The 15,884-nt window shown below is 44.0% G+C and overlaps 1 protein-coding gene across 1 annotated transcript in view; it reads left to right on the top strand.

Moving 5' to 3' along the window:
• The first annotated feature begins 821 nt into the window (after nucleotides 1–821).
• Nucleotides 822–15,884, top strand: part of GPR50 (G protein-coupled receptor 50) — a 57,091-nt gene continuing 42,028 nt past the window's right edge. The window contains exon 1 of the mRNA XM_048514542.1: nucleotides 822–886. Coding sequence (XP_048370499.1) covers nucleotides 835–886 — 52 coding nt within the window. The 5' untranslated portion in view covers nucleotides 822–834. The remainder of the gene's footprint in view (nucleotides 887–15,884) is intronic.

Raw genomic sequence — 15,884 nt, 5'->3', positions numbered from 1 at the left:
AAGAAGGCACTGCGGCAGCCGCAGTGCCTTCTGGGGCGCTTCCCTGTCTCCTGCCCGGGGAGCGCCGCGCAAAAGGCAGTGTGCTCGCAGGAGCACATTCCCTAACTGGGACATTGCTAAAGCCCGGCGGGACGTGGGACACATCACGCAAAATGACCTTCATGGTTAAGTATGGTGCTTGAATTTGGGCCTCCCCATTCTCAGCCTGGCAACCAAATCAGTATACCAAACTGGTACTTAGAGTGGTATCACCGAGGAAACTTATCTTCCTTCCCCAGGGCTGGGCCGCAATCCTTCTTGAGCCAAACTGAAAATCTGGAGGAGCATGTAGGAGGACTCTTGCTTCATGGTGAAGCACGTAGCAGTGAGTGAGTGTGCTTACTCACACTTTAGCTATCTGTGAGGACAGCTATAAGTTTGTTGTTGGTGACAGAGTAATAGACTAGATGTGTGAAAATTATGTTCTTGCACACAAGGGGGTATGTTTTTTTATCAAGGCACAAGAAGCCACACCCAGTGTGGTGAATCTGTAAAAATAATTTCTACAAAGGAAAACATGACCGTTGGGACAGGCCTTTTATGAGCCCAGCCGTTACACAATTGCTCTCTTGTCTGTAGCCTATTTTCTCCACATTCCGCTTTTTAAATACATTCTCCCATGATGTGTCATGAAAAGAAGCCGAGGGAGCGAGGGAGCACACAGAGGAACCTCTTCTCTGCCTCTAATTAAAGACAGATCTTGAAGACACATGAGGCCACTGTCCTTTCCCACCGAGGAGGCGGCTCGAACATGTGACCAGCATAGTTGTTTTAGAGCAAGATCAGCCCCTTCAAATGGGCTGCATCAAAAGGACGGTAAATGAAATCCTGCAGGAAAGATACCATTGTGAGTAAATTTACAAGCGGAGTGCTTTCCCCCCCTCCTTTCAGTTTTATCTCTACTGATTATTTGTTCAAGGTTAGTTCAGGCGGCATCATACCATACTAGGCTGTTAATGTAGAACATTCAAAACCTGGAATCTGACTGCCTGCACTCTTTCTGGTTGACTTGAAGGGGGAGGGCGGGGGGGGGGGGATCCTACCAGTACCCTTCTCCTTTCTAAAGTATAAACAGACTATTTAGGTCTCGACTCATATTAACATTCCGTAACTTAGTTACACCAGGCAGCTGGGAATGTGGTGTGCACACAGCAAACTTCACAAGCTTGGTTTTGTCCTCATGGCCCCGCCTCCACTGTGATCATAGATATTATCTATCTAAAACAATAGAATGACCTCTTCCTCCAATACTGTTCCCCGTGCGGCAGCTAATTAAACAAAATAAATACTATCACATCCAAGTATGAAAAACCCACAAAACAAAATCCCATATGGAGCCATTTGAGATAACAGATCTGTGAGTGTGACAAATGTGAAAAGGCAAGTGACTTAATTCATTTCATGCTGGAGCAGTGATTAAAATGACATTATCTAAATGAGCATGCCTGATACGTTAGAGACTGTCGATCTTTACAACCAAGCAGTCTGGAGCATGTGCTATTTCCATGAAAAAAATATTAATTTTTTAGTGATTCTATCCCAGTCCTTTTGTGGCATGCCTTGGGGTTTTTGTTTTGGAGGGAAGGGACAGAGACAATATACCATATATGGCTTTTGTTTCTCGGAGGAACAAACTATTTCACTTTGCACAGGTGTGCAAACATCCAGAAAACTATGCCTGCTTTAACATTTGAACTGCCTCGTGTGGAATTAGACCATTGGCTCATCTAGACCTACTTCTTGATAAGTCATTGTGTTCCAGAATTTTGGAATTCTTTCCTACTTTTGAGATCCCTTAACTGATACTCTGGTCAGTATATTAAAGATATAGGTAGGGCTCTGTGCAAGCACCAGATCATCACTGACTTATGGGGCGATGTCACTCCACAACGTTTACCAGGCAACTATGTTTACAGGGTGGTTTGTCATTGCCTTCCCCAGTCATCTATACTTTACCCCTAGCAAGCTGGGTACTTGTTGTACTGACCTCAGAAGGATGGAAGGCTGAGTTAACCTCAGACCTGGAATCTACTTCTGTCTGGATTGAACTCAGGACACAAATAGAGCTTTGACTGCAGTACTGCAGCTTATCATGGGGCATGTAATGACTACATTATGCAACCTCTACCTGTGGAAGCTGAAAGACTAGCAAATATATTGTGATGAAAGAGGAAAAGCCTGTGAATTGTACCTTCAGGAGACCAAAACATATACTGCTATGTGAGGGCTGGAATTTGCACACACACACACACACACCCCGCATCTTAGTCCAGAACCCTAATCAATGCACCACATTTCTAACCTGAAACAGTCCCAGTAAGTTGCTGTTTACCCAGCAGGAGGAACTTGGATATACTGATGAGTTACATGAGTTACAATTTCCCAAGGAAGACAATTAGAGGCTCCATGGGTCTGTTTGAGGTTGGGAAAACAGCGATGGAGAGGGGGCTGAAGACTCCCTTCTGTGGTCACAATCCAAATCAGGTTCTCATGCAGCTTCGAGTCTAACAGCACAATCCTAAGTAGAGTTACACCCTTTAAAAATCCTTAAAATCAGGGCTTAGAAGGGTCTAAGTCCCTACATAGGATGACTATGTTCAGTTTCAACGGAGAACTGCTAGCTCACTTCTGCTTTACTGCACATGGGGCTGACTACGTAGTTAGTCCCTTTTGTAGGGCAGAGATAGTCGGCTCCTGTATTCTTCAGGTTCACTCTGTCCTCTGGACAAACTGTCATTTGATATTTACATGTAACATTTATAGAGCCTTTTTGAGAACTCAAAGTGCTTCACATAAATTATCTTGTGGTAACCTTTACAACTGCCCCGTAAATGAAGGCCATGAGAAAATGTCTTGCCTAAGGCTACATAAAGAAATAACCAGATTCAAACCTGGTTTTGTAGCTCAGTCTATTGGCTACTGCACTACCCCACCTCTCAGACCTGAAATATATTCCGCCCTAAACACACCTTCTCATGGACAATAACACTCTATAGTAAAGTTGTCACTACCTAGCAACAATAGCTTCAGTTATGATGCAGATAGCTTAGGGAAGGGCCACTGCTCAATGACAGAGCATGTGCTTCAAGTCCTGGAGTCCTTAGTTAAAGGAGATTGGCCAACAAGTGCTGGGAAAGGCCTCTCTTTTTCCAAGATGCTGGAAAGCCACTGCAATACTACTAGGGGGACCAATGGCCTGATATAGTGTAAAGCAATTTCATGTTCACATGCAGCAGGGCTAGGGTTGCTTACTCCAGGTTGGTGGGTAGAGCCTGTGGAGGACATGATTTGGAAAGGAGAGCAGTCAGAGGTATGTTCAGGGAGACCCTTGAGCCAACTCCTTACTGTTAAGTTAGATTCCTGTTCACCATGTGCCACTTTTTAAAGGGCCTAGGGGAAAAGTCTAGAATTTTATGCTTAGGATGCAATGAACAGTATAAAACAAGTTTTCTGTGCTAGCTTTCAGAAACAACTGGGAATGGGGAGAGGCTGCTGCCCAAAATCTCAAATGCCTCCTATTGGCCCCTTGACAGTTCTGAAAGTCTCCCAAGTTTTTAAGACTGTGCCCTTTGGGCATGTATTTATTTAAAACATTTATAGACCTGACTTTCTTCCAGAAACCTGGGACCCAAAGCTCGTGATAACAGTAAAACCAATCATCATAAAAATATCAAAAAAATGACCATTCAGACAAAGGTCCAAGCAGCTGCTCCTCAAAGCCACCCAAAGTATTAAAACATTCATCAAGATGCATCAAAACCCTTCTTTAAAAGTTCAGTCCTACATCCCATCCAAAACTTCAGAAGGGGAGTGGATCTTCCAGTATTCTCTTGCATAATGTACCTTAGCATCTGAGAGACTACCAAACAAGTCTGCTAAGAGGCAGTCATTGTCTATGTTCTGAAATGGGCTGGAGCCATTAGAAGGTACTCCTGAACTGAGTGGACCTGTAAATACCAGAATGCTAAAATACTCAGCATGAACTGATCTGCCTGTCTAGAAAGGCAAGGCTCCGAATCACCGTTGTGGTTGATATCCTTTCGATAAAGACCACCATTTTACGCTTCTCTTTTAGAATAGAATAGAATAGAATAGAATAGAATCTTTATTGGCCAAGTGTGATTGGACACACAAGGAATTTGTCTCCGGTGCATATGCTCTCAGTGTACATAAAAGAAAATACATTTGTCAAGAATCATAAGGTACAGCACTTAATGATTGTCATATAGGTCTAGTAAGCAATCAGGAAACAATCAATAGTAATAAAAACATAAAATGTAAAATCATAAAATAAAATGAAATGTCAGCACAGGCTATAGTCATACAGTCATAATTGGGAGGAGATGGGTAATAGGAATGATGAAAAAAGTAGTGCAGTAATTATATAATAAATATATAATAAATAGTTTGAAGAACTATTTTTGGAGAACAATAGCGGCAGACATCTCTTATGCAACTTGGAAGGTTCAAATTGTATTCTGCTGTGATGTTCGCTGGGTGACCTTGGCAGAGGCAGCAGCATAAGACTCTTGTGAGCTTAAACATGCTGCTCTAAACCTCCCAGTGGGAGTGTAAAAAGAGCACCAACAATATGCTCTGTATTCAGTAATATTGCTTTCTAGTTTGCAGCAAGGTCCCAGGCTACCAGTGTGTCAACCCCAGTCTAAAGCGTTAGGGTTGAACCAGGAAAATGAGGTTCAGATCCCTGTGATATTCACTGGGTGGCCCTGGCCAAGTCACTCGTGCAAGAAAGCTGCGAGGTTCAAACTGGTGCTCTGAGGACATTGCCACGGTGTATTTTTCCCGGGTCCATCCTTGTGTCCACTCAACAGAGGTAGTCTGGGAATCTGATCAATCTGGGGAAAGTATACTTAAGTCTTACTTAATCTCTTTGTGGTGCTAAGAATAATGAACCCTCCATAACTGGGAAGAATTTAACTTTTGACTTACTCTAGCAGTGAATTTTTCACCCTGTGCATCCTTTGCTAAGTTGGGGGTGGGGGAGAGGAAATCACCAAACCCCTATGCATAATTCAGTCCTCACCTTATCAACCCTTCAATTAATTAAAGCTTTTGAAACCTGTTTTGCCCTAAATGTGCCACTCTCTGTGGGTCCCAGGTGTCAGTATGTAAAACTTCACGTTAGAGCTGCTGTCACTTCCCTTTAAAGACGTGAATTAAATCTGGGTCATTCTGGGTATTTATTTCTGATCTGACTAAATCAAATCCAGTTTGGTATTGCATATTCTGGAATGTGTAAAGAACAAATGGAGATGTGTAGCAGTGAAATAAGCTGTTCTTAAAATGCACATGTCTGGTTGGGGTGAAAACTATGGTAGTGAGTACATGGTGCTGATGTATGGACATCTAGAGATCTCCAACTCAGTCAGAAGGGCATTGAAAGGGAAAAACTAGATCATGAAGGAGGGCTAGAAGAAACTGTAGCACCTGGACCAAGTTAGGGGTCAGCATGGTTGAGTATCGGCTTTGGCACAAGGCCTGGCACCAGGGGGCAAAAGATTTCTGCCAAAGCCAAAAAAATTAGAAAACATGTCATGAAACAGGGTGATCTTTTTCCTTCCTGATCCAAGCCAGGGACAGTTATGTTAGATTTGTCAATCACCACCAGATGGCGCCATCTGTGTAACTATTTGATATATTTTGTAAAGAAAAAGAAGACCCTCATCTGCATCATGTTGTCCTGGGGTTGAGGAATTCCAACTGAGAGTTTTGGAGGTGGGGCCTAGAGACCTCCTGGAATTACCACTGATCTTCAGATGACAGAGATCAGCTCCTCCTTAGTACACCTTAGTACTAAGTACTTAGTACACCTGCCTTAGCATACCTTAGCACACCTCCTCTGGTTGCTTTGGAGGTTGGACTCTATAGCAGCTCTAGATTGCTGTGTCATTATAACAAGCTGCGTTCTATGGACACCAGAAATCACTTTTTTTAAAAGCCCTTTTCTCCAGTTAGTACCTTTCATTGCGGATGCATGTGGGGAAACTTAGTGGTGTACTGCTCATGCGGAGTCTTTGTGGAGGAGACTTGGGCTGCTACCCTGAAGCCCGGCTTGCTCTTTTGACTGCATATGCAAAGTGTTCTGACGCTCGACCAATGAGCGTGCAGGACATTGGCTGAGGGTTCGTTTGGACAATTTGCATATTGCTGAATTATATAGGGTAAGATATAAGGACTGCCTACTCCCTTACAAACCTACCTGACTGCAGTGGTCATCTTCTGAGGTCATGCCCCAGGAGCCTCTGCCTTTTGACATTAGACAAGGTGGAACTTGTTAAAGGACCTTCATGGTTATGGCACCATAGCTGTTTTCCAAGAGGCACTTGCCTGGATACTGCTGTTGTTATCTTTTTGTTTCTTTCAGTTAGCATTTCCTCAATAATTCATATTTCCTGTCCTGTGTTTCAATTGTTGTCCTTATGTTTGCGTGTGTGTGTGTGTTTTAGCTTGGTTTTAATTGTGAGTTTTTCTTGGATTTTTATGGTTTTTAAGACATGTTTCTACTATGTATGTTTATAATCTGTAAGTTGCCTTTGTGGTCTAGGTACAGGCAAAAAGATAAGGTACACATTTTTGTAAATAAATACATAGATATAACTCTATCCTTTCTTGTACAGACTCTTATTGGTTCTGATGGCCATAGCTGCCCAGCAAGGAAGGGGCTGTGTGACACAAACCAAGCTGTTAATTCCCATAAACAGCTGCCACACTGAACTACTGTGTTTGTGAACTGAAGCGTCCCTTCAGTGTGTCTGTATATGAATGTATGGACATTCTTTTCTGGCCTCTGTCCCTGGGAAATTGAGGATTAAGGGAAAGGAATGTGAGGGCTACTGTCTTCCATGAGAGACTGGCTCATTGTAAATATCCTCCCAGCTTAATTTGGGATTGTGGAGGAGAAAGGGCCATGCTTGGAATTGGGAGAACTAGTACCGATAGCAGACACTTAACAACGCGAGTTCTACATTGTTGAATGGAATGTGTATACTCTCTGTGTGCACCTGAGTATGTGAATGTTCCAGCTGACCTGTAAGGTGTTTTGTGTCATGTACTGGACAGGTGCTCATTCAGAATCTCCTCAAGTTCTGCATTTGGTCTCCTGCTTCTCTGCAGATTGGATGAAAATCACACTGGAATAAGGAAGGGGCCTCAAAAGCGCATAACCCAATATCCAAAGTCAGTCCAGGATCCTTGCATAGCACATCAAATGGTTTTAGGAGCTGTCTGTTGTGTGGCACATAGACGTATAATGTTTTTGCACTGATTGAGGGGCTTAACTGCGCAGTCCACTGTTCGCAGGTCCAATTTGACAGAGTTAGCAGCTGAGCCATCAATCAAGTGCAGTGTGTAGTACAAATGACTGGAGCCAAGTAATTCAATCAAGGAAAGGTATATTATTGTAGTTGCATATATACAGAATAAACTGACAGAGCCTCCGGCTTGGGATCTGTCCTCAGCAAAGGACATCAGACCATTGATATCTACTACACTTATACAGTTCTATAACCAATGACGGAGCATGTGACTATTTAACCATTTAACAAGCAATTAGATGAACCTGTAGTATCAGCTGGTTCAGTAGTTTCTGCCAGGCAGCTGTTACATTACCAACTCCTGACACAATTGACAGATGTTCCTTGGCCAGAACTTAATTGCTAGGCATGAGGGGGCCCAATTCAGATCAGGACTGCATCATGTGGGCAGAGCGGGATTGAGCCTTCACCCCCTTGATGTTTTCCTGATCAGAACTGACCCCAGGGAGCTGTGTTTGGGGAACATAATGTGTAGCGATGGGCTGCATTTGAGCTGAATGTACTTTTCCCCAATGGGAAGGGCCTACATCTACATGCAGAGGTGTACATGCATAGGGAACAAGAGTTGCCTTTCTTGTAGGCAAGCTGACGAGAACAGCAGGATGGCAAGGCAAGGTGACTTAGCATGGGCAAAGATTGTTCCATGGCATTAGACTTTGGTTTGTTCCTTGCTATGGCTCTTCTCCTAGTGCTCAGCTTTTGTTTCCTGTCACCTGGTGTCTTGGTCTGCAGCCTACTGGCTGTGGTGTAGATGCTGATGAGGTCATATTTCTGGCTCCTGCTCTTCCTGTCACACGGCCCATCTACTAGGTCCCACACTGTGTTTCTGGTTGCAGAAACTTGATGTTTCTGGTTGACTGGTCTTTTTACTGGGCTATCTTAAATCCTAGCAAGCCTTGAGATGGCAAAAAGCATTCCTGAAATGGTAGGAGCATCTTGCCTGCTTCTGGAAGAGGTGACATGCCTGTCTGGTCCTTCAGTTTCAGACCAGCACTGCTTTTTTCCAGTGGCTGAGAGCTGCTGTCTTAATCATTTCAAAGGAAAAGGGATGTGACGGCTGCTCAAGATTTGTTCTGCCACCGTAAGGAGGGAAATGAGCCTTCTGTGTGATTTAATTAAATGAGGAGGAATTTGTATGGAACACGGATCATTTCTACATATTTGATCAAAATTAATTGTGGGTTCTACACTGGCAAGATTCATGTAACCACTCTGCCTCTGATGCGAAAAAAACCCCACTTCTATTTATAAGGGATTCATTAAGAGGCATTAACATTGTCTCTAAAGACACAACGATCTAATTAAGTGGAGCTTGAGATGGAAGATTAACATTACACTTATTTTTCAATTAGGTAAGCTGTGCAAATATTATTTTGGGCTGTCCTAGAATAAAGGGAGTAGCTTCAAATTTAACACATAAAACTGCCAGATACTGTGTCAGACCATTAGTCCACCTAGTTCTGCATTGTCTGCTCTGACTGGCAATAACTCTTTTGTGCTTCTTCCGCACTCCATTGGTTGGAAGGTAGTTTTCCGCTTCTAGAAGGCACTTCCATCAGCAGAATAGAACTTTCCTGCCTCCTTCCCTACTGGCATGACAGGCAAATCAGGGTCTGCAGCAAAAAGGGGAAACTGGAAGAAATTACACTTCTTCTATTAGTGGGGAAATTTAATCTGGATCCAACCCTATGTATGGTAGGGTTCTAAATTTTGTAATATCTGTTTATTTACAAGTATAAAAGTTAAACAAGTGGGAGCTGGCAAGCAGCCCTTCAGACTGTGCTATCAATTCCCCCAAAGCAAACAGGAAAACTGCTTTTCCAGCTAACTGCCACTTGGGCATCTTTCTTCCACTCTGGCCAGTCCCAGTTTGGCTACCAAACTATTTCTATCCAGCTTCCATCCATTCAGAACATCCGAGCTAATAGCCACCAGCTAACACGAGATCCAGGTGGTGTAGAGCAGCTGACTGGAGAACCGAGTTCAATCCCCTACTCCTCCACATGAAGCCTTCTGGGTAACCTTGGGCCAGTCACAGTTCCCTCAGAACCCTCTCAGTCCATGTGGAGGTAGGACTCTGAACATCTCTTGCCTTGAAAACCTTAAGGGGTCGCCATAAGTCAGGTGTGACTTGATGACCCTTTCCTCCACTACATAATGAAATATATTTTTGCCATTAGTACAGGCTGAGGTAATATCCCAGAACTAATGAAAGATAATTATGTCACTTAATGGCTAAGACAACAGATAAATATAAAACATTTAATAACCCACTGGGTTGGTGGTGGTAAAGGAGATCTATGGAAGTCCCACCCCTCAATATCCCCTCCCCAAACATTCTTTAAGATCTCAGGAGCTTGAGCATGCTTATGGTGTTTCCCTTTCCCCTTCTCTTCTTTACATAACATTCAGCAATCCATGCCTAACTGGAGCATGCTCAGATCTTAGCAGGCTGTTTTATTTATATTTTTTCTTGATTTACAAAGTCTCAACACAATCTTCGGTTCACTATGGCGAAGGAAGGTTGTATAGTAATATTTCAATATACTAATAAATAAAAGCATATCTGGGATATCTCTTGAGTTGGTCGAGCCCCATTCCCATCATTGAATGGCTTTATTCTGTGGCTTTCATTATCCTCCTGAAGCCACACTCTATGGCTCATTCTGCACATGCAGAATAATGCACTTTCAAACTGCTTTCAATGCTCTTTGAAACTGTGCGGAATAGCAAAATCCACTTGCAAACCATTGTGAAAGTGGTTTGAAAACACATTATTTTGCGTGTGCGGAAGGGGCCTATGATTGGGTCAAGGGAGTTTGGTCTCTTCCCATTTTTGGTCCAAGCACTGCTCATTCTCAGTGGTACTCTTAGCTGGCCTCTTCTCCCCCCGGTACCATCTGTTTGCCCATCTGAGTATTGCAGGATGTTTTTTTAAGGGCATCTTTTGCCCAAGCTACATGTCATGTTTAACGCATGCCTCTCAATAGAATGTCCCCATGGCAACTGAGGGGTCCCCATAGCAACTCAAGCATTACTGAAGCCTTGGGTTGCCAACCTCCAGATAGGGCCTGAAGATCTCCAGACAACCAAGATCAATCCCCTCTGGAGAAGATGGCTGCTTTGGAGAATTAACTTTCCACTGAGGTCCCTACCCTCCTTAAGCCCCAGCCTTCCCAGATTTTACCCCCAAATCTCCAAGAGTTTCCCCACAGAGTTGGCAATGCTATGGAGGGGCCTGATTCTGACTGGGGTTGTAGTGTGGGGGGAAGAGGGGTGCCTGTTGTCCCCTCATGCTATGATGCTGATCCAAATTGGGCCCTGGTGGCTCTTCTTAATTGAGTTGCCACAGGGAACTCACAGCTGATGTAGGGCAAGTCCCCGTATAAAACAAATCATGTAGTTTGGGCCTAAGTTTCCTTCTGCCCTGTGTGTCCCAGGTGGTTGCCATAGCAATAGTTGTAGTGCTGTCACCCTGCCTGGAAGCAGGCTGCCTTCCCCTCCAGCAGGCTTGGGTGTGGTGGGAGGCAGGAACCCCTTTAGCAGATAGATGTGATCCATAGACCATGTGTTTGACAGTCCATTTTCAGAGTGTTGGGCAAATGAGAGTTTTCCTCAGAACTTCCTACTTAAGATCTCTGAACTGGAGGTACCTCGGACCTTCTGCATACAATGCATGTGTTCTGCCACACAACCATCATATCTTCATATTTTTCAAAGCTATGTTCCCCCCCCCACACTCGCTCACACTCTGATCCCTGCCAGCATGAAGCACAGATGATCATAGGACTTGTCTGATGTATCCCACAATTCTCTCCCATCCCCTGGTGATTGTTTGACAGTCCTGACCTGAATTCGGAAGCCATTGTCTTTCTCTCGTTCACTGCCACATAAAAGATGTGTCTAAAGCTCAAAGGACGGGGAAAGAATCTGCGAGTTGCAGACAGCGGTTGTAGATGGGCACTGCAGAATTCAAGAGGTTTTTCCAAGCAGTGTTTCAGGAGTCTCTCTGCTCGACTTTTTAATTCTGCCATCTTTATTCCTGTGAACGTGTTGACTGGCAAAAGGCTTAGTCCCAGGGAGAATTTTCAATAGTTTGCTTTAGAAAAGAAGATCTTCTTTTGCTTCTAAAGAAAGTAGATTTTGTTGCTGAAAGCCTTTGGTCCAGGTCTGGGTGTACAGCACATGTAAAATGGTACCATCTCTAAAGAAAAAAACTCTTTCTAGAGTTGCCATACTGAACACAGAGATCCTGGCTTTCTCTGTAAGAGATCTCCAGAAAAAAAAAGGCTATCCCCACCTCGCTCTCCTGATGGTCCCTTTGCCACCTTCCCCCTCTCACCTGTTCTGAGCTCCAGCACATGGAAGATGGAGAGAGTGACCTGTAGTCCCGTTCATGAGTATACTGGAGAGAAGGGGTAGGAAAAAGGGACCATGAGAGAAAGGAGGAAGGAGACGCTATAGTTGCATTCCTGTTTTGTGGAATAAAAGGATGTCAGTGGAAAAAGCCAGGAAGTGGCTTTCCAGTTAGTGACCAAGCGATCCTAACTATTTGATGTTACGGGTATCAGCGTGCTTCAATAAACAATAAATTGAGGTGGTTTGGGAGTTTGGCTGTGATTGATGGTTCATAGGATCTTGTTCTTTAAGACAGCTCGCCTGCATCTGCGGCTGGCATCTTCAGAGGTGTATCACTGTGATACACCTCTGAAGATGCCAGCCACAGTGCAGGCGAAAAGTTAGGAACAAGATCCACCAGACGACGGCCACACAGCCCGGAAAACCCTCCAGAACCAGTTGAATCCGGCTGCGAAAGCCTTCGACAATACACTAAATCCTGGCATTTTATAAGGTGCTTTTCTTAAACATTCAAAGGACTTTGCATACGTCATTTAACAACATGAGTTTATGTGGGGATGGCATACTGAACAGGAAAAAAATGTCTTGCTCATTTAATACAGGTTTGATGAGTAGAAATGGGTAACTAAGGCTTTTCAAGGAATGAAATTAAATCACATGGCCCCGTCGTTATTTGCGGATGGAAATGGTATTGAAAGCGATGGCTGGAGAGACCAATTTAAAAGTTGGCAACCTATGTGTAAGGTAGTCCAGTTGTTACCCAAGGTGGAGACACAGTCTCTCAATAATGTGGGAAATGTTAGCTTTAGAGCAGACTGCTTATTAATGTTGCAGGTGGCTTGGGTAAAGAATCATTAACACAAGTATATTCAGAGATCAGCTCTCAGAAGAAAATCCACAGGGAGGAATAGAACGCAAATTTGACAGTCTTTATTGTAGGGATGCGGGTGCACAAGCCCTGGATTCAATTCAGCAAACATGCACACACAGAGTTCCTCAGATATAGATAGGTTTGAAAATAGATTTGGAATAGAAAAAGGGTATGGCGTGTATGGGTAATATGACCTGATCATGAAGTGAAGAAGATCCAGGATTCAGAGCCAAATGACCAGCATTTGATTCCGGAGAGTGGGGGATGCGTGGGCACAGCAACAAAGATGGAAAGGTGTTGATGGTGCTGGACAATGGTCTGGGAGGGGTAGGATATTTATAGGGGGAAGGACCACCTCTAGGGATGTCAGGCCAACCTCTGGGAGGTGTCCGGGTGGATTGTTGGAGAAACAATGGAGTGTACTGTAAGGTGGTCAAAAGAAGTTAGTTATAGAAGGGAGTGTCTGGGTTAAGATAATCAAGGGAGGCAAAGAAATCAGGAGACTTCTTGTGGCTAGAAATGAGTACCTATTCAATAGGACTATTGTATTGTATTGAGAACACATTCTTCCTTGGTCATGCACTAAAAAAATGTGCTGACATGATAAGCAGGCTGAGAGCATGAGAACCGGAAAACAATGACCTGGCAATTGCCAGAGAGTGGGCTTCCCATCTCTGCAATGCCAACATCACCCTTCTAAGGCTGGCAAGTGGGCAGGGGTACCTGAGAAGCACACCCCCCCTTCTATGCCAGGGCGGTATGAAAACACAGTACTGTTATCTCATAGGGGAAGAAGAGAGAGATTGCCAATCAACTGAGTTTAGAAACAGACTGCCCAGCTAACTGACACTGATTTGAAAGCTAGTGGCAAAGGGTTAGTGTGTCTGCCTAGAAGTGCAGAGGCTTAGGTACAATCCACCGCTTAGCCATGAATCTCACTGGACAATCTTGGGATAGTCTGTCTGTCTGTCTGTCTGTCTGTCTGTCTGTCTGTCTGTCTGTCTGTCTCTCTCTCTCTCTCTCTCTCTCATTCTAACCTACCCTACAGGGCGGTTGTGAGGATAAAATGAAAGGGAGAGAATCCTGTACATATCCCTGAACTTCTTGGAGAGAAGGTGGGATAGAAATGTGAATTTTTGCAATGGGAAAAGAACTGGGCACCACTGAAATGTCCTGAAACTGACATTCAGTACAATGGATGTGCAACTGAAAAAAACTAAGGAATGCAAAACTCCTCAAGCGTATTTGTTAACGATGGCCACATGGTGGTGCTATCAAACAGCTCTCTTGGTTCCCAGCCTAAGGAATGTCATTACCTGTCTTCCTGCATTGAACTGGCTGCTAACAGGCTAGAGATCTTTCCTGAATTTTGACAGATCTGCTCTATGGATTATCTGTTCTTCCCATTCACATCTTCTTGTCACTGCACTCCTGTCCCCATTCATAAATCTCTCTGCTTCTTTCCTACTCACCATTCCAGAATAGCCCCTTGGCCAAGCATTTGTGCCTGGAAGGACACAGTGTTTTGAACACATTTCAGATTATGCTAAACAGCACCTGGAAGCAGATTGAGCCCCCCCACTTTTTTTTTGGCTTGATGCAAAATATAGATGCCAGCATATTAAGAAATGTACTCAGAGCTTTGAAGAGCTAAGATAAAAATACCAACAATGTTTCCCTGACAATTAATTAATGCAAATTAGCATCCGAAGTAGAAGAGACAGGCAGGTGAAAACAGAGAACCAAGAGCATCTGTTTAGACATCTCAGTCTACTACACAAGTCACAGCCACAGGGCAGGGCCTATAGAAAGGAAGGGCTACAGAGACTACACATTTCTCACAATTTTGATTCAAGTCTCTAGTCCTCTTATTTGCAATGAAAACGCACACACACATACAGAGATACTATTCTGCAACATTGCTGCAAATGGATGAAAAATTGACCTTTATTTTAAATTAAATTTTCTTAAAACAGAGTAAACATTATTAATCATATGAGACAAGACTGTTGCAGCTTTACATTGGCTTACAGAGCTTCAGGTGTGGCCGGAACACCCATATCTCCCCACTGCTCCCCCATATAAGCCCGTGGTGGCGAACCTTTGGCACGCCAGATGTTATGGACTACAATTCCAATCAGCCCCTGCCAATTGGCCATGCTGGCAGGCGTTGATGGGAATTGTAGTCCATAACATCTAGAGTGCCAAAGGTTCGACACCACTGATATAAGCTGTATGGGCAAACACAAGCATGAGTAGAACACATAGAGTCTGTCACATGGGACTGTCACAATGTTTAATTCACTGCATGCACACAATGCTAGGAAGGTGTGGTGGTTCCCTGATAAGCCAGAAAATCATGTGTAGACCACATGTGATGATCTACATCCATTTTCTTTTCCATGGAAGTTTTAATTGTATAAGAAATATAGAAGGAGGAGGAGGAGGAGTTTGGATTTAAGGTGGCTTACAAGCTCCTTTCCCTTCCTCTCCCCACAACAGACACCTTGTGAGGTAGGTGAGGCTGAGAGAATTGTGACTAGCCCAAGGCCACCCAGCAGGAATGTAGGAGTGTGGAAACATGTCGGGTTCACCAGGTAAGCCTCCGCCACTCACGTGGAGGAGTGGGGAATCAAACCCGGTTCTACAGATTAAAATTCACCTGCTCCTAACCACTACACCACCCTGGCTCTCAGCCAGCAACCTGAGCACATTCCTTCCATATAGCACATTCCTCCACTGTGGCCCTTTAAGGGAGAATAAGCAGCATTGAGGCATTAGTGGAACTGGATGCATGGCCACTCTGCGAACCCCCGAATACTCCCCTCTATCTCCCCCCTTCCAGATCCCAAATGGGGTTTAACCAGAGTTTGACTCCTATGAAGTTTCCAATTCACTGCAGTTATGTTACTATCTGTACTCTCCCAGGGTTCCCTCCAGTGGTGTATCTTTCAGTTGGCTTATTTATTAATTTCTGTATTTACTACATTTATACCCTCACTTTTCTCCCCAATGGGATCGAAAATGGCTGACATCCTTCTCCTTTCCTCCATTTTACCCTCACAATAACCTTGTGAGATTAGGTGGAGATTTGGGACTGCCCCAGGCGTGCTCAGCAAGATCCCATGGCAGAGCAGAGGTTCAAACTTGGGTCTCTCAGGTCCTAGTTGGACCCTCTAACAACTACACAACCCTCACTTACCTGCATGGGGTTGCTTGTTCTTAATCCCTTGCATGCCTTTGCCCAAACCCAAAGCAGTTACACAGATGCACTAATCAAC

This window comes from Sphaerodactylus townsendi, linkage group LG13 (genome assembly GCF_021028975.2).
Source record: "Sphaerodactylus townsendi isolate TG3544 linkage group LG13, MPM_Stown_v2.3, whole genome shotgun sequence".
Lineage (NCBI taxonomy): Eukaryota > Metazoa > Chordata > Lepidosauria > Squamata > Sphaerodactylidae > Sphaerodactylus > Sphaerodactylus townsendi.
The sequence above is the reverse complement of the archived record's forward strand: the minus strand, read 5'-3'. Positions and strand labels throughout refer to the sequence as shown.